Source organism: Centroberyx affinis, unplaced genomic scaffold, assembly GCF_046629955.1.
Source record: "Centroberyx affinis isolate AG114_WGS23_722 - 3 ecotype Tasmania unplaced genomic scaffold, CSIRO-AGI_Caff_v1 ptg004599l_1, whole genome shotgun sequence".
In the NCBI taxonomy this organism is placed as follows: domain Eukaryota; kingdom Metazoa; phylum Chordata; class Actinopteri; order Beryciformes; family Berycidae; genus Centroberyx; species Centroberyx affinis.
In genome coordinates this window covers 285,579-304,026 of record NW_027282213.1, presented here as the reverse complement: position 1 = coordinate 304,026, position 18,448 = coordinate 285,579, and the positions used below count along the sequence as shown (strand labels likewise).

The following is an 18,448-nucleotide window of genomic DNA, read 5'->3' as shown; positions in this document are numbered from 1 at the left end:
ATGTTTTTCATTCAGATCGCTTTATTGTGCAGTTTTGACTAAATGAAGGCCTGTTAATTATAGACACAATATATGTAGATAAAAAGCAGGATTTTAAAGCACCCGCACAACATAGAAACATGTTCTGTCAGTGATACAACACAGAAAATAAGAGAAAATCAATAAACAATACATTCAACTTTCGTCTTATTGTCCATAAAGATAAGATACAAGATATCATTCAGAAAATTGACAAACTGTTCATTTTGACATCAAGATTATATTTAATAAATCACAACTTTGGAGTGGATTTTCTCAAAAATTCAAAGTACAAATGTTGTACATTAGAGATAGTGAAGAAATGTGTTTTGCTTAGTGTTACAGCAAGGCTAAAGCAGTCTCCATTATGCTACAGACCCTCTTCAAATTATGTCATTATAGTATATACTGTATATAATAACATATAAGAACCTTATGGCATGGACATGGCTTGTGATAATAGCCTATGCAATTCTAGTGTTATAAACAGCCCATATACAATACAATACAATACTGTATTTTTCCACAAATCTTGTTATGACAAATCTTGTTAACAATTACTTTTGTCTGTTTATTGTTAGACTGGTTGCCCATTTGTAAAGCAACATCATTTCTGTTAAAGTCGTCTCTTGGATCAGTGGCCTCAGTCCGAGTCACTGCTACTGCTGCTGCTGCTACTGCTGCTTGAGGACTGTAGAGAGAGAGAGAGAGAGAGAGTGTGAGAGAGAGAAAGAGAGAGAGAGAAATATATATATTTTAACTTGTCTTTTTGACACAAGACCAAATGTTTCATTTTCCTTTAATAGGGAAAGACGTGCTCATTCAAATGAGGTAAAAGTAGTCTTTGACTGAACCATCAGATATGAGGACTATATGTAAATGGGTGAAAGGTTGGGAATAACCTCCCATTATTCAGAGGTGTATGAGTCATAAGACCCTTGATTGGAAGGAATGTTATTGTCATCTGGCTGTTGTCAAAGCCCAAACGCTCAAAGCCTCACTCTTATGGCTGAAACTCCATCTCACCTTGCCTCCGTGTTTATGGTGCCCATACTTGTGCCCCTTGTGCGCCTTTTTCATCTTCTTCTTCATCTTTTTGTGGGCTTTATGTCCGACAAGACCCATTCCCATTCCTGCCACTCCCCCACCTAGCGCGCCAGCCATGGGATTCAGGCCTCCATGATGCCCCTTATGGCCTTTATGGTGACCCCCTTTTGGAGAGTGTGGGTATGGACCTGGGTGAACGCCTGCAGGAGGGACTACTGGGTATCCGCCGGGAGCCGCAGGGTAAGGGTGAAGTCCCGGGGCTCCGTAGGGCATCGTCCCCGGTGGTACGCCCGGGGGTATGCCCGGGGGTACGCCCGGGGCCGGGTGCATACCAGCAGGATATTGGCCGGGTGGGTACGCTGGATTTGGAGCCTGGGGGAAGGCTCCTGGGGGAGGTGCACCAGGGTATGCGGGGTTGTAGCCTGGGGGGTAAGCAGGGTTTGGTGGGCCCATTGGAGGAGGAGGGCCTGGGACACAAACACACACACACACACACACACACACACACACACACACAAAGTTTTCTTCAGAACACCTTCTATAGTAAGAAGCAGGTCTAAATCTAACAACAATTATATATTTGTGATGTATGTGATCCTACCTTGGTTCGGCCACATGGTAATGTGTTTTTCTTGAAGTCTTAGTCAAGGTGACAAAGACTTCAGGTCTCAGATTAGATCCTGGGGAAAAATTGAAAAAGTAAATGCAAAGCACAGAGACGGGAAATGTTTCCATTTGCTTTCCATTGCACTGGTTGCAAATGGCAATAAAGAATCCTGAATCCTGCACATTTATTGACTTAAGTATAATTGCTTGACAAGTCTAAAAACAGTCATTATGTTATTTGTAACAGATCCCTCTGACAGTGTTTTGGCCTCATGGATCAACGCGTGCTCCTATTGTACCATTCAGTGGTGTAATGTGTACTCAGCGTTTTCAACAGATTCAGAATTGGCAAGAGTGGATGTTGACATTTGTACACTTAAACTTTACACTTTTATGCACCTGATCCAATTCCAGTATGTTTCTTGGTCTCACATTTTTTTTACATTTTGCAATGAGTTTTAAATTTGCCATAAATCAAATGTATTTGTTGAATTAACAATTATTCTGTCAGATATATATATATGTATATTTTTGTTTTAATAACCCATGGATTTTGATTAATCGCCAAGAAAATACATGGACCTTAAAATATACTTATTGTCTGTATTATTTAGTCATTTTTAGAAAGCCTATTTGAATTTGTGCCAGTAGCATTAAAATACACTGATCATAGATAATGAAGTTATGACATTGACGTGTTGTGTAAATTGTGGCCTAGTGCCCGAACAACTCCCAGGATCAGCAGGTCACTTCGCAGCACTCTCCACGCTTTTCATCCAACTCTACATATTTACAGTTTTAGCCTACATAAAAATCAAACAAATAGAACTACATTAATTGCTTATTGCAGTGTCCGGCTTGTGTATTCCATATACTTACGATCCTTGTATTTCAATCACTCGATTTCACAAGCTTACCTTTGAAACTTGTCCTCGATGTGAGGAAGTTTATCAGGAATTCAGGACTGGGTGTTTGTCTTCCGGATTGAGCTGCGTGCAAGCAGGCAAGCCCATTATGCAGCAAGAAGCCCCGCCCGTGTTAAAAGCTATGCGCACTATTTCCCCTTTGGTCCAAGTCCAGTGGGCGCCTGATGAAAGAAGGAAACTATTTGCTACACTACAAGTCAAAAGATCGCGAGAATGTAATTTATTATGTTTACGCCCAACAGTTGTAAATCATATTTTAAGAAGAAAGAGCCTGCGGGTTTTGTCCATGACGCACACACCTGACTTCAGAACGTAGTGGCACATTCACCCATTACATCATAGATCAATAGTTGTGTAAACAATACCACAAATTAGTAGTAGGACTTTAATGTATTTCATTTTTGACAAAAACAACCAAAATATTTATCAGAATAGCCCAAAAGTTTCTTTGAGCTTACCAAAACAACCAAAGAGTTATTATAAGTCAATAGCTAATACATATGAAATACTGAGTAAGATATTCTGAAAAGGCTTTAGTGACACTAAAAGATATCTATATGAATGCATGAATGTTTGAGACTACAACAAGTCAATCTGGAAAAAACAACATAAGTCATACAGAGCAACTAGGATGAAGAGAGAGTAATCTGTCCACAACACATGGAGCCGTCAGCCGGGCGTCTGGGTCATGGTCCCAACAGTCCATCACAAGTTCCTGCAGTGCAGATCCCTGAAACTGTCACTCACTTTTAGACATTCAAGTCAATACATTTACTCATTTAAGTCACTATCATCTATATTTACCTTTCAAAAGTTTGGACACACCTGCTTGAATGCATTATGTTTTTCATTATCTTAAAGCCATTTTGATCTAAAGGCTTATGCTTAAATGCTTGAAATGTGTTTCTTACACAAATATAAACAGTGAAGTTGATGCCTGTGTATGAATTTCTTTCCAAAGCCTTTGCCTTTCCGTCAAGTCAAACGGTGGCTACTTTAAAGAATCTAAAATATAAGATAGTTCTGGTTTGTTTAACACTTTTTTGGTCACTGCACAATTCCAATTGCGTTATTTTACAGTTTTGATGTCTCTACTATTGTTCTAAAATGTGAAAAATAGTAAAAATGTAGTGTGTCCAAACTTTTGACTGGTAGTGTACATTGGCTAGGCAATACATTATTTTTATGTCAAAGTGAGTCGCTCTTTGCGGAAGAATACCTGCAGTGCCTGTTCCCAGTGTTCAGGTATGGAAGGCCTCTTGTCCATCTGAGACGCATACAGAATGAGGCTCTCCAGCGTTAGATTGTCTCCCAGCTCTGCTTCATAAGGCAAGTGATGCTCTGGAACCAGGCTGCCTGCAGATGGAGACATCTGGGTGAATTTTAACCTCCATTTACCTCCACTACACCTACACAAAGTAAAGTGCACAAAGTAATAGCAGGTTTTACCAATAGGCTATATAAGAAAGTAAATTGTTCAACTCTGACAATATTTGATTGATTTGATGTTTACTGGAGCATTATTTGTTATTTATTATTATGGTGTGTGGTCTTTTTGAGCTCTGTACAAGACGTGACTAGCTGTCCATAAGTCTATGGACAATCTCCACTTCAAAATCATAGAAAGGATTCACCTTTATAAAGATCTGACAATAAAGAATTCAGAATGGTTCAATCTAAGCGAGGGGCAGAGTTTCACCTGAGCAAGTGTTGGGAGAATTACACACTCATTTCATAATTATTAATCTGTTCATGTACACGCAGACTATCTGACCATGTCCACCGTTCTGTACAGGACTAAAAAGGACGTTACCTTCAAACAAATCTGAGCAGCGCATCCAGATCTCCCACAGCAGCAGTCCAAGAGCGTAGACGTCCCCCTGCATGAGACACCAGCCGCTGCTCAGGTTTACAGAGCCTTCCAGGATCTCAGGGGACATGTAGCGCAGTGTGCCGACCTGAGCCAGACCCTGCAGAGCGATAGAGATTCAAACCGGTCGCCAAATCAGCCCTTCTGATCCAGATACTGTAGATGTTGCTATTACGCATGTGCTTATGTGTATTCAGGCTATAGGAGAGCCTGAATGTGAGGGAAAGCAAAGCCATAGTGTACAACTCATCCGTGTCTCTATCTATGTTTTCATTTATACTTCCATGATGTTTTGGGATTTTTTTTATATATTTATGTATTTATATATGTATATGTATATGTATAGCAGAAAATAACAGAACAGAACAGAACAGAACAGAACAGAACAGAACACAACAGGACAGAACAAAATAGAATAGAATAGAATAGAATAGAAATTAGAATAGAATAGAGCTTTGACTTCCCCATGGCAAATTCCGCTGTGATTTCCTGCTATTTCTCTGGTGGGTTGATTGTTGTTAATTCATGCATTGTTTCACCAATAATGCGAATTAACAAAAACAGCAAATCTGTGGCTGCATGGGTCTGGGTCTCACCTCCATGTTTCCTCTGTGGCACTGCCAGCTGTGACGCCCAGGACAGGAGCGCAGGATGGAGGAACACCCAAAGTCGCTCAGGGTGCAGGTGCCGTCTGCTCTCACGAGCACATTGGAGCTGCTGAGGTCTCTGTGGGCCACGGCAGGTTTGTGCACAGCTACAAGAATACACACACACACACACAATTAGGAGGAGATTTTGTGTATATACTTGTGGTCTGGATTTTTTTAAGGCAACGTTTTGTTATTTTCTTATAATTACCACTCACCTGAAAAAAATATACTCATCTCCATGTGATTATTCTGGTTAGATAACAGTTAAAGAAAATTATAAATAAATTCAGACATAACTATAACATACACAGAGATGCATTTAGTTGTTACCGCTACTTCTGCTGCAACATATTACACACATATAAGATGATAGTATAGCCATGCTATCTGGATAGTATATATTCTGCACATGTGCACACAAAGACACACGCATTATTTCACAGCAATATTCTGGCCCATACCATGTCTGTGAAGGTCAGAGTGGAGGTAGGCGAGTCCCTGTGCTAGAGACTGGCACAACTTCAGTGACGACATCCCGCTGCTTGTCTGCTTACTCAAGAAGGAGTGGAGGGAGCCCTAAAATCAAAGAGACACCAGTGAATCATGTTCAAATAAGTGCAGCGGCGTGCACACACTCTGACAGCGGCACACTCTGGTGGCTCAGCTGGCTAATGGCTTTTATTCTGCTTTGAAAAACGAATTTCCCGTGTGTTTTGTACAGTGGCATGTATGTACAGTTTCAACGGAGAAAATGCAATATGCTTGCATTTTATAAAAAAAAAATTAGGCATTATTAGTCAAAGTGGAGAGAGACAGGGACAACATGTGACAAAGGTTCTGGGCTGAATTTGAACCCAGGACTTTGAACCCATCTTACATGGTACACACCATAGACCACTGAATGCCCATAAACGTGCATTTTTTATTTTTATTTTTTTTTTTACCTCTCACTAAGATTAATATGCAATCCAATCTAGAAATTACAGGTAATGAAATGCAATAGGAAATTGAGCAATATAGCTACAACTAGGACCCTACCAAAGTAGTTTTATTTAGCAAGATAGTTATAAGCCCCTTTTTGCTCATGGCTCCTCAGGTGATCAGCGTTCGCAATGCCCCTTTAGAAACTCTATTTCGGTGTTTCAATCTGAAAAAGACATGTCAAACAAAAGAGCAGCCACAATCCCCCCACCGCCTCCCACACACACCTATGAATAAGTGAAGGTTAGAAGACTTATGTAATTTTTGCTGATACACAGTATCAGTTACAGAGCTATAGGAAAGATGGGAGTGAGAGAGGACATGGCAAGATAAAGGTGTTGAGCGAGATTCAAAGCCCATGACATCAGGAGTACATGAGCTGCACCTTATCCCACTGGGGCTACAAGGACACTTTATAGATGCACATTTCAACAGAAGGAACCAGCAAGGCGACAACTTTAGGTAACTGTACAGAACATTTGATTGATAGAGATGATATTATGGAAGGCAACATACTCCTTCTTTCTCATATTTCTCCCTGTATCCCTTGAATAATTCCCAATCTCTCAGAAAATGAGAAAGTGGACAATCTATTCGTCTTCACCACTCACACATGCAGTAAGTTCCAGGACTATGAGCCATTCCCCACCATCCACTTTCTTCCCAGCACCCAGGAAGTGGACAATCCCAGCATGCTTCATCAGCGGTAGTTCATAAACCTCCTTCTCCAAGGTGAATTGATGTTTGTAGCCTGCAGGGAAAACTTTCACTGCCACCACAGATCCCTGGTAGTTCCCCTGCCACACTGTTGCAAACTGCCCACTGCCTATAATCTGAAAGATAAATTAACATTACATGATACATGGGAAATACATGAGACAGAGGAGAAATTGAGTTTCTACTAGATATTTGAGGGTAAAACATAGCAATATCAGCCCAATGGTATGATTTTCCACTACTGGACATATAATTCACTACCTGCTGTAGTTCTATGTTGGCACTGTCAGTCTCAGAGGTTTCTGTTGTGTGGCAGGAGCAGAGTGGCGTGACAGACTCATCATGAAGAGAAACTTGTGGCTTCTCATCTGACACAATGATGAAAATAGAAAATAGACTGTCATGTAATGAACATTCACTCATTGCTTTCCAACACAATGTGACACAATTTTACATTAGCTTGGCTGAGTAAGCGAGATGGAAAGATGTTTTTTTTAGTTTTTTTTATTGCAAGACAAAAGACAGAACATTGACAGGACAACACGGGGAAAACAAAACAATAAATACAGGACAGGACAATTAATTAAAAGTCTAGCCAGAAAACAAGAGAGCAAAGTGACATTAGTTGTCAGGTATTGTGTTGATCTGGTGTGTGTGCGTGTGTGTGTGTGTGTTTAAATAAATGAATAAAAATAAAAGGGGGGGGGGGTGCATTTTTCCAATGTGTAATATGTATGGTGTTCCTTGATTTCCAGTTCATGAGGATAATTTTCTTGGCGATAGTTGGAGCCACGAGGAGTAATCTATTGTTTTTTTTTTGTTCAGGTTGATTGTTGATATGTCTCCTAGTAAGCAGAGGGAGGGGGATAGTGGGAAGTGGCAGCCCAGGAAGAGGGATAATGATTTAGTGATGTCTTTCCAAAATTGTTTAATTGGTGTGCAGTGCCAGGTGGCGTGAACATAGCTATTGAGGTTATTTTGTGTGCGACAGGTTTCTGATGCAAATCCCATTTAAAAAAATTTTTGCCCAGTGAAGTGAATTCTGTGAAGTACCTTATACTGTTTGAGTTGTAGGTTGGCATTTTTAGTCATGAAATAGATGTTTTTGCTAATTTGGTTCCAGAAGTCGGCATCAGGAGTGATGGATAGGTCTAGTTCCCATTTTATTGATGGTATGGATAGCGTTTTGTCAGATTGTGATATTATTCTATATATTTTGGAGAGGAGTTTTTTTGAGGAAGGGATGTTAATTAACTCTGAAGTTGAAGGAGGAAGATCTAGGTTAATGGAAAGTTTTGTTTGGATGGATGATTTGAGATGCAGATATTCCAAATTTTTTTTACTCCCGATGCCGTACTTCTGGACCAAGTGGGAGAATGAGACCATGGGTGTTATTATGAAAGATATGTTGAAGATGTGTGATGCCTTTATCAATCCATGTGCAGAAGTTAAGTGGTTTCTTGTTAATTGCAAAATCAGGGTTATTCCAGATGGGGGTAAATTTGGATGGTGCAAAGGTGGTGTTTGTGATTTTGTGGAATTTCCACCAGGCTGTCAGAGATGCTGCTATTGTTAATGTTAATGTTAATGTTAATGTTAATGTTTTGAAACAAGGATGGCGTTCGGAATCGGGATGTCTTTACAAACTGTTTGTTCATGTGTTTTCTGATGTGTTAGGGTGAATCCATTTGAATATATATTGAAGCTGATTAGCCAGAGAGTAGCCTAATGGTAAAAATGCGGAGCTTCCAGGCCTCCTTGTGTTTTTGGTTTTTGTAGAGTGGTCAATTTAATTCTCGGAAAGATGCTTAAACGTCACAAAGAAAGGAGAGCAGCAATAGGGAGTATACAATAGCACAGATAAAAACCAAGGTCAGTCCAGCAGAGACAGAAACAGTGCCAAGGTCAAACAATACGTCATGAGAACTGAATACAAGTTTGGAAAATATGCAAACAAGTTTAAAAGAATGGTTTTACCAAAATCAGTTGGGAAACTGTGAAGCTATTTGATACACAAACAAACACCATCTTTTTCTTTTCAATAGCAACAATGATCAAGTCTGTCTAATCAATTCCAACTCACTGAAAGTGTTAAGACAGGAGTTGCTTTTTGTGTATGAAGTCCATGCTGTACACTTTCCCAGGAGGAGGGGTAGTGTAGAAGAAGAGGTTGTTATCAAAATCTGAGGAATCAAGACAATGGTCTCCTCTTCTGTGTTTGCTTAGTCACACCTGCAAACATCAACTGCTGTCTTGTCTCACACTATTGGCCTTGTAGATGATATCACAACTTTGTGACAACATACTGTAAAACCACTGGATTTAATCCAGTTTGTTTCCCACTTTCTTCTACTGTACCCAATTAGGAAAAACATGTACATATTTTCTGCGATGAAAACACATTTGTTCCCTTTCATTTCATGTCACAGCTAATGCAGGTGTAGGTGTATTGCCACTGGATAATGTGATAGAAAACCTGGTCAGTAATCTGCAAAGACAAGGGGTCAAATCTAATTTAATTCCCACTCTTGTCAATTGTGGTGGACAGTCACACAATAATAAATGAAAATGAAAATGAAAATCATATTCAGGTGAAAATGATTCATCACATTTGTGCATAGCTATTAAGATTTTTAATGATAATACAAAAATGATCTTACCGTTCTCTTTGCAGAGGCATCTCCGTTTGACAGCGACAAGCATTAAGCACAGGACTAGTAAAATTCCAATGGGAATGGTAACTACAGAGGTAGCTAAAGCAACAACAAAAAAACAAAAAGGCTATAGTTAACATCTTGTTTTGCATGAATGAATATTTAAATTACGTTGAAGTCCTAATTTCTACAAAATCTAATGGGAGGAGCTCAAGTCTTTATGAGAAGCTAATTTCTCATGATAAACTGAATGTTAAAAAAAAAACAAGAAAAACAACAACAATGTGACTATAGCTAAAAAAAAAAAGGCAGGGGATATGTTTGTTCGAAATGTTCAGTTAATTGCTACCACCCCTGTCTCCATTAGGCCAATCAGTGCAATCTTGCAAGTACCAGATCTCAAGGGCAAGACTCATAATTCACCCAAATGTCATCAAAATTGGACGAGCAGTTTCTGAGATATTGATGGTGACTAACACAGATGCATAGCCCAAGATTGATTTCATTGTTGGGGGAAGTTAGAGATTTCACTATGAACTCCATGTTCACAAGAGAAGACTGATATAAACACCAGATGAAAGGGGAATGGAAGGAGGGGAGAGGAGGAGACATGGATGGAGGTGGAAAAAAATGATTATATTTTCTATGATGAAAAGAAAAATGCTCACTTTTGGTTCATTTCAGAACATTTCAGAATGTGGATTTCTTACGGTATACAATGAACAGTTGGTCAGAAACTTCCTGAGCATCATGAGAGGAGGTGAGTTGAGGCTGTTCCGGGTTTGGCTTCCAAGTGATGTTGCCATTGCAGAGGTCTGTATTGCACATACACTTAATGAGGCTTTTGTCGAAGCGTGCCGATGCCTCGCAGGTTGCATCTGGGCAAGATTTTTCAGCCACATCACAAGCTGCAACAGACAAATCAGTAACACACTGGACGGTTGCTTTAAAGGACATTATCAGAACCCTTTAGCCTGGAAATCCACGCTTCATTATAGCAGCCTATAAATCAGGGCTTCCTTGATGTTGGTTGGCTGTGAGACAAAAATTGTCATTAGACATTGAATCCTGTGAGAACCTTTAGAGTGTAAAAACATGTTGAGGAACAGATATGGCCCACTTTTGGTGGTCATGTGTTACACTGCAAAAAATAACAAGCTGTGCAGTGATTTTAACTTGTTTCGGACCTTATTACCTTATTTTGTGATATTTTTAGTCAAATTATCTCACTGCACTGGCAGATAATCTTGCTGGTTTCAATAAATTTCACTTGACATGCATGCCAAAATGACTTTTTTCAAGAAATCATTATAAAACAATGAAGAAAAGACAATTTCACTTTTACCAAGTAAATGTCCTGAAACAAGTTAGGCTACATTATACTGAAAAAAAGTAAAATTAGTTTAAACCGATAAAATTATCTGCCAGTGCAGTAAGAAGATTTCACACACAAAAAAAATGCTAAAATAAGCTTGATAGGTCTGGATACAAGATAAAGTAACTGAACAAGTTTGTCAGTTTTTGCAGTGTAGAAGTTTATGGCTGCTGATTCTGGCACACCTACACAGTCCAGACTATGAAGAACAGTCCTTCTTGTCTCAACTGGGAGAGTTCTAGATGCACTTTGACTTTGACAGTTTCTTACCAAGAAGGTCGACCTCTGGCTGGCCATCGACGAGTAGAAAATAGCCCACACAACACTGGGTGTGTGTGCAGAGCTGCTCTGACCCACTCACATTGCCAGCCATCTTATATTTGATGTTCTGTGGCTTTGCCTGGAATACACATCGCCTCCCCTGAACTACGGCCTGGCCGGAGATACATGGAAAGATGTATTCTGGGGAGAGGAGGAGAGACAGGCAATCGCTGTAGATATTTCAGATGCAGATTTTTTTTTAGCAAAAAACATCTTTTATCTTTTATCCCTGGTTATAATTTCTTTACATAGCTTTACCTTACACTTCTCCATCATCTATGATCATTCTAGGGACACAGGGCTCTTTGTGTGACATTCACCATTGCACTCCTTATTAGTGGTTGTTTTTAATGTTGACAATTGAGGAACTTAAGCTTATTGTCTACTTTTGCACTCATTGTAAGCTGCTCTGGTTAAGAATATCATCTAAATGCCTAACTGCCTAAAATGAAAACCAGGTACAGTTTTGTTATCGTCACTATCAGGAACAGAGTTTCATGTAGCTTGGTGAAGGTAAGGTATGATTACATTTATCCGTATTAGTGCACTGACACATGATGTCACTTGCACAAGGATGAAACAGCGAGACCTGCTGAACAGCCAAAATGCAGATACTGTATCTATCAAAGTGTAGCCATTTTGGCTCTGTCTAAAGTTTGTCTGTAGGTGTGATGTCACTGGTGGGTCGTAGGAGGGTGAGTGGAGGAGGAGCCCAAAGTTACATCTTTCAGGATTCACTCTTGCAGGCAACAGTTTAGTGCTGTTACACTATCCCTCTAGAAATGCTTCAAAAACTCTTCCATTTACTCTTCAATCATTTTTTCTTTTCAAAAGTTCTCTGATGCTAGCTGATACAGTACATGATGCACCAATGATACACAGAATGATACACACAGTAAATACATACATTGACACGACACACTAATATACTGTATATATATACTCTAATATACATTTCCCTAAGCATTTAGGGCCTAGCCACTTATTGACCTAATTAGCATTAACACTAGGTTTTGGGGCCCTAAGAGAAGGCAAAAAGTCTTGAAGGGGATACATAGAAGAAAAGATAGAAAGATAGAAATAGAAAGGTGGCGTTGGAAAAGGCATGGAGGGACATTTTGAAAGTTGAGATATTTCATATTTTGTAACTTTACTGTTGAAGTGATGATGTAATGTTTAGTTATTTTTAGTTAGTGTGATGAGTTAAAGTATAGTACCCACTTCCCCAACAGTACACACTCCACAAACTCAACCACCACTGCACTATTGCATTATCCAATGCTTTAACAAAACACAATCCTTAATCACACAAATTATCAGGGTTATACATTTTAAATTATACCCCCTGAAATGCATAAATCAATCAAATAATCATAAATTCATGCTACCTGGAAAAAAAGCTTCAGCATAGGGAAAGGCATTTTTAGTTACAACCCTGAGTCAGTACAGAGAAATGCTAAAATAACAGAAATTGTACTTACCACCAACTAAAATCAGCAGCAAGATCATGTTCATTCTGAGCCCAGGCTGGCTGAGCGGCGAGTGTCCATTTATCAGCCATGGGAATGTGAGAGGAGTTTCCCACGTTTCCCACTGTCACTCCCACTGTCACACACCTGCATAACCCACAGTGGCTAGATCTGAAAGCATCCGCATACTGTCCACTAAACAGTATGCAGTGGGAATACACAACATCTACCAACATCTCATTCTATAAAGCAATATCAACATCTGCAGTCAGTGGTGTGGAAATTGTTATGAGAGAATACGCAAACGTCCTGCAAAGAGGCAGTGAGAGCTTGCAGACAAGGTCACTGGAGCTACAGATGGAGGCCCTGTAACACTGTAACAACATGCAGTGACTGTACAGTGATTCTCCTCTTCTCTCTTCATCCCTCTTTTTTCCTTTTCTCCCTCTTTTGTCTCTCAAACACATATAACACAATAACATACAGAGCGAGGGGGGTCTCACTACTCAAAACCACTGTAGGAAGACATATAATGTTATGTTTATATATGTTGAATGGAAAATACTCCATGCTAAGCTCACACTAAAACTTCAAACTTTATCCTACCCACAGTGCCTTCGATCAACAGCGGCCCATGTTTTTGTATTTTGGAGGGCGGCACGTTTAGGTGCCCAGCTCACCCCTTGAGGGCGGAGTTTAAAGCCCTTTTATTGGCCAAGGCTGGAAATTCTGCGTGCTTGTGCTGCGGGAAGCTACAAAACATGCACACCCAATTTTCAATTAGATTAATTGGACAGCTACCTGCATGAGGGCGGGCCTAAATAAATCGAAATATCTCGTAGTGAAGTGAGAGCCGTGTGCAATTGCGATCATCAAGAATAAAATGGTAATGTAACTGGCTAAAATTAGTTAGACTTAACGCAGTAATCTAACATGATAATATTTGAATGAAATGTGTTTGTAATTGATTTACTTTCCCTCAGGAAGGAGTTTTGGGAATGCACTCCCTCACAAAAGACCTGGCTGATATTTTTGCAGAGGAGTCAGAAAATGAGCGAACATTTTATGGCTTTTCTGACAGTGAAGGCAGCGACCTCTGCGACAAGGTGCGCTGTTTGGGTTAAATTAAGGGTTTACATTCACAACCACCACCAGATCCACTATCATATCCCTTACAAAAAAGAAGTAGCCTACGTTAATCATGTTTTCGTTAGGGATGGTTCATGCATTTTCATATCACTGAGATGCCAGCTGACAGCCTATACTATTTATTTGCTGTAGGCCTACAAAACACCTTTGTGTCTATAAAAGGAATTACGCAAAACATTTATTAGATCAATTACAATGGATACTCTGAACTTGCAGAAACGTTATAGAAACCTTAAAGGATGCATTTGTGTTCACCTGAAATAAACTACATTAATGTCTGTCAGAATTCACATTTGGAAGATGGATGTGAAGCCCAGCCTGAGCCTGCCTCCACCCAGAGAGCCTCTTCTACAAAAGCTGCTGCCCAGCCCTTCAGGCTGAGGGTGGCTCTCCGCTCCGCTCCTTCCACTCACCACTCCACTGATGATGAGGATGCAGAGGAGGAGGAGGAGAGGAGTGAAAAGAGAGTTGTGAGGAAAGGAGGAAAGATGAGCCAGGCAAAGACTGTAAAGAAGGAGAGGCGTGTTAAATTTGAAGAGGAAGAGAAAGCAGTGGCACCGCCGTCTCCGGCTAAAGGGCCTGGCTCTGATTCAGCGGATGAAGTATCAGATTCTTTCCTGGCGAAGAGAGCGCAGAACATCAAGGCAAACAAAGCAATGGTAAACCCAGCAGCATACAGCACAGTATCATTTGAACAAGCCTTCTCTCACATCTCTTACACCCATGATGCATAGGAACATTTTGAGGCAGTGGAGATGGGCACTATTGGCTTCATCACGATAGAGACTGGAAGACTGGTCTCGCTAACACAGTGTTGCATAAAGCAGTGGTTCCCAAATTAGGGTTCCGGGACCCTCAAGGGTCCTTGAGGAGGTTCTTGAGGGTACCCAGCAAAATGAGAAATAGTTTAATTTCACTTTTACTTCATTAATTAGAGGTTATCCCAAAGAGAGAATTCATATTCTGCTCAGAGGTTCCACACTCTCTCCCTCTACAGTAGAGTCTTATGGGAATCTGTGGCCTGAAGTGTATCAACTCAGGGGTCCTTGACATGAGAAAGTTCAAGAAATTGTGGTATAAGGATCAATAGTTTGATGCAAAAATACTATTAGTGGCAGTTGTTGGCAAAGTTGCCCTGCTACATTGCCTAAAGATATTTCCCATCTGCCATGGCGCCCAGATTCTCTAATCCTTTTATTTCTCTCGTCTCTAACAGTTGGCTCAGCTGATGGCAGACCTGCAGAAGATGCCAGGAGGTGCAGGCTTCCTGAAAAAACAAGCAGGCAAACAGCCAAAAGAGAAAAGCTCTGTGAGTAAAAGACAGTTGCAATTTTTCTCACTCGCCACAGTGAGTTTTCCCCCAGAGGGCAATTCACATTTAACAAGAGGGATGGTGGACAGAAATTCTTAGCATCCCCCACATTTTGCCTAAAGTCTAGAGTTAATAATGGATGAATTCACTATATCCAGCTAACAAGGGGGCCGCCATCCTCTTCAATCTCCATCAAATATGCTCGAGTAAAACCCAGAAGAGCTTTGGATGACGGTGTTTCTCGTTAGACCGATGTGCTGAGATGATTTGATCTTATATCCTCACTTGCAGCGTCCGCCACGCTCTGGAGTGGCTGGAGGGGAGTCCAGGAGGAACCCAGAGCGCTCGTCCCGGAGACAGACCCGCTCCATGGGGGGATGTGAGGATCCTTCGGCCCCTCGGGAGAGAGAACTGGAGCTCAGCCTGGAGGAGGAGCTGCTGGAGGTCAGCTCGTAAAATTGATCTATCAATAGCTGATTACCCACAGCAAGGCCAAGTGGGAGAACTGCCAGAATGAGGGCCAGCTCAAAATGTTTATAACATAGGATTGAGAGTCCATATAACATGTGATTGTGGGTTTATATGAAACTATAGTTTGGCTGTTATTTGTCTCGAGTGAAAACTAGGGTCTTTGATATGTATCATACTATGTTTTCACCTGAATGCAATCTATTTTTCTCATCCATTTTCAGTTTGGAATAGGTTCATCAGTGTAAGACTATCAGGTGTCAGGTTTTGTGTAGGCCTGTGCTTTTCTTCAACCTAATCTATTTTATAATTTTATTACTTTTTATAAACTTCAAACTAAACAGTCCATCTTCTTCTTCGTCTTCTGTTCCAGGTTCGCCACGCCCCACAGCGTCGCGGGACCCCGCGGCCTAATCAGAGCAAACCTCATATCATACGTCCAGCGGAGGAGATCACAGAGGACGAGATTCAGCTGGTGGCAGACAACATGACTGATAAAGTCTACAACCGAGTCACGGTCAGTACAGCTGGACTCTGCCCATAGTTCTCTTTCACTGAGTTATAAGTGAATGGTAGAATATCTTGTGCCAATATGAGATTAGTTTTTGAACGACCACTAACAAAATCAGTGCGACAAACTCTGATCTAGAGATGCCGTTTTGAGGAAAAACTGATGTAGAAACGGTCGTCATGAAGCACCAATCCCTCTAATATCAGAGATTTTAAAAACTATTTCCCAACTTTGTATCACAGATGATCACATTACTGGAAGATTCCCAGATCCCTACAACTAAAAAAGTAACGGTTTGGTCTAGCCGTAATCACAGATCGATGTTTTGAGGATTAGAAAAATATTTAATGCAGGGATGATTTGAGAGGAAATGTTATAAAATGTATCTTTCCAACCCTTCAACTAGCTTTAGACAACCTACCTGTCCACCATCTCCATTGTTAAGCCATCCACTGTGTTTATGTGTCTCTGTGTGTGTTCAGGGCTCAACGTGTCACCAGTGCCGTCAGAAGACTATTGACACCAAGACGTGCTGCCGCAGTGAAGACTGCCGTGGGATCCAGGGTCAGTTCTGTGGACCGTGCCTGAGGAACAGATACGGAGAAGACGTCAAGAAGGCTCTGCGTGATCCGGTCAGCGTGACGACACACAAACACACAGGCTGCGGCTAACCCTGCCGCTTCAGTGTAACTTTTACTGTCCCAACATACTAGGATGCATTAAATGACAGGTGGTAAATGGTAATGCAGACACAGATTTGTATAAATACAGCCACAGGAGACCAAACCGGGCAATTTCAGGCCATGTGTGGACATAATAGCGATGTGATCCCATAAAATCCAGTCTTTAGAGTTGGATCTCAAAAATCATCACAGGTGTAACTGTAACACACTACTCTCAATCACCACATTCTCAATATACTGTTGAGTTTATTTGATGACTACATTCATTTTATCCAGCACATTTTCTGTCGACCATTATTTTCAATGTTGTCTCACCAAATATAAAACGTAGTAAAAAGTGTTATGTCAGAATACAACATATGAAAAACAGAATGTGTGCAAAAAAGCACATGCTTTGAATTGACATGAGCAACTCTTCATTACTAACATAATCATTACTAACTGCAGTTCTTTTCAAAAGTACATAGGTTTTCTCTCTCAAGGTTGTTGATCACAAGCTTCTCAACATAGCTAGCAACCCTGTAGGCTAAATAGCAATAACTCTGCTTTGTCTCTCTCTCTCTCTCTCTCCCATACTTAACGAAATCAGTTTATTGCGTAACCGTTGATGTCTGGCGTCTTTTCAGGAGTGGCGGTGCCCTCCATGTCGTGGCATTTGCAACTGCAGCTTCTGCCGGCAGCGTGACGGCCGCTGCCCCACCGGCATCCTGTTTCCCCTGGCGCAGTACCACGGCTTCTCTGACGTCCACTCCTACCTCAGCAGGTTAGATGGCAATACAAAGGATTCCATTTTGATCATTGTTTTTTTTTTTAAGTCACTCATGAGCCTGAATGTTTTGAATCATTTCATTATAAATGGAATATAAAGAGGTTTTATGTGCTTTTAGTCCATTTACACAGTCTTGTTCACAGCAAGGGCCTGAGGGAGTACTTACACACACACATGCACACACTCCAATAGAGTGGCCATGTGTTACTCACAATGAAATGGCATTTTGAGAGCTTCCTTCATGTGATGTAGTTATTTCTTGTTGAAACAGGATAATGGGGAGGAACAAAATGCCGCATGGGATCATTCAAAGTTGTAATCCAAAGAGATATCGGTTGAAAGAAAGGCAGTCTTATGTGATGGGAGGGGCGTAGGTGTGGGATTGTTCAAAACTCTGTGATGGTTTTATTGGTTAGAATTTTTATGTTCATGAAGTCATCACATGATAATTATTTTATTTTTTTCCTTCAGGGGACATAAATTGTCAAATGGGGGTATGGTGTGGTAGTTTGAATGAGCTAAAAAGACAAAAACATCATTTTTAATTTCAGTGTGACTTTAAAGGGTCCTTTGATGGTAGTTGAAGGCAGGCAGTACTTCTCATTCAGTCGCACTAGTAAAGTTAGCCAGAAGCCTGCTTTCTCATCAGGCTACTGCAACACCAAAATGAATGAAACATTATGAATATATATTTTTTCAATGTTGGAGCTGACCAAACAACTGATCTGTAAATGACCTAATTTCTTTCTATCTAGCCTCCGTAACAAACTGAAGAGTGGGGAGGAGGATGAAGATTTGTGATTTCAAGACACTAGAGGGAGCAATTGGTCAAATGGTCTGTTCTTCTTTCTCTGCACTCTAGTTATGAGTCATGTAACATTTTAGTCCTGGTGAAGCATTACATGAGCTGTGATTTTAACTG

The 18,448-nt window shown here is 40.6% G+C and overlaps 3 protein-coding genes across 3 annotated transcripts; 1 reads left to right on the top strand and 2 right to left on the bottom strand.

The window, feature by feature from the left end:
- Positions 1–20: 20 nt before the first annotated feature.
- On the bottom strand, positions 21–2,654 carry prr13 (proline rich 13). Its single transcript, XM_071544567.1, has 4 exons — positions 2,589–2,654; positions 1,667–1,745; positions 1,045–1,532; positions 21–709 (listed from the first exon to the last, which is right to left on the bottom strand). The coding sequence occupies exons 2-4, from the start codon at positions 1,680–1,682 to the stop codon at positions 662–664; spliced, it is 552 nt and encodes a 183-aa protein (XP_071400668.1). The 5' UTR covers positions 1,683–1,745; positions 2,589–2,654; the 3' UTR covers positions 21–661.
- A 556-nt stretch (positions 2,655–3,210) lies between these two features.
- Positions 3,211–11,451, bottom strand: LOC139665493 (anti-Muellerian hormone type-2 receptor-like). The gene is made up of 11 exons (XM_071544527.1): positions 11,429–11,451; positions 11,115–11,335; positions 10,180–10,377; positions 9,476–9,529; positions 7,077–7,183; positions 6,710–6,931; positions 5,579–5,693; positions 5,064–5,221; positions 4,411–4,567; positions 3,817–3,953; positions 3,211–3,327 (listed from the first exon to the last, which is right to left on the bottom strand). Exons 1-11 carry the CDS (start codon positions 11,449–11,451, stop codon positions 3,211–3,213), a joined length of 1,509 nt encoding a protein of 502 aa, XP_071400628.1.
- Positions 11,452–13,632: 2,181 nt separating this feature from the next.
- LOC139665492 (cell division cycle-associated protein 7-like) lies at positions 13,633–18,327 on the top strand. Its single transcript, XM_071544526.1, has 8 exons — positions 13,633–13,740; positions 14,068–14,442; positions 15,000–15,092; positions 15,387–15,539; positions 15,937–16,080; positions 16,557–16,706; positions 17,384–17,520; positions 18,282–18,327. Exons 1-8 carry the CDS (start codon positions 13,633–13,635, stop codon positions 18,325–18,327), a joined length of 1,206 nt encoding a protein of 401 aa, XP_071400627.1.
- The last annotated feature ends 121 nt before the right edge of the window (positions 18,328–18,448 follow it).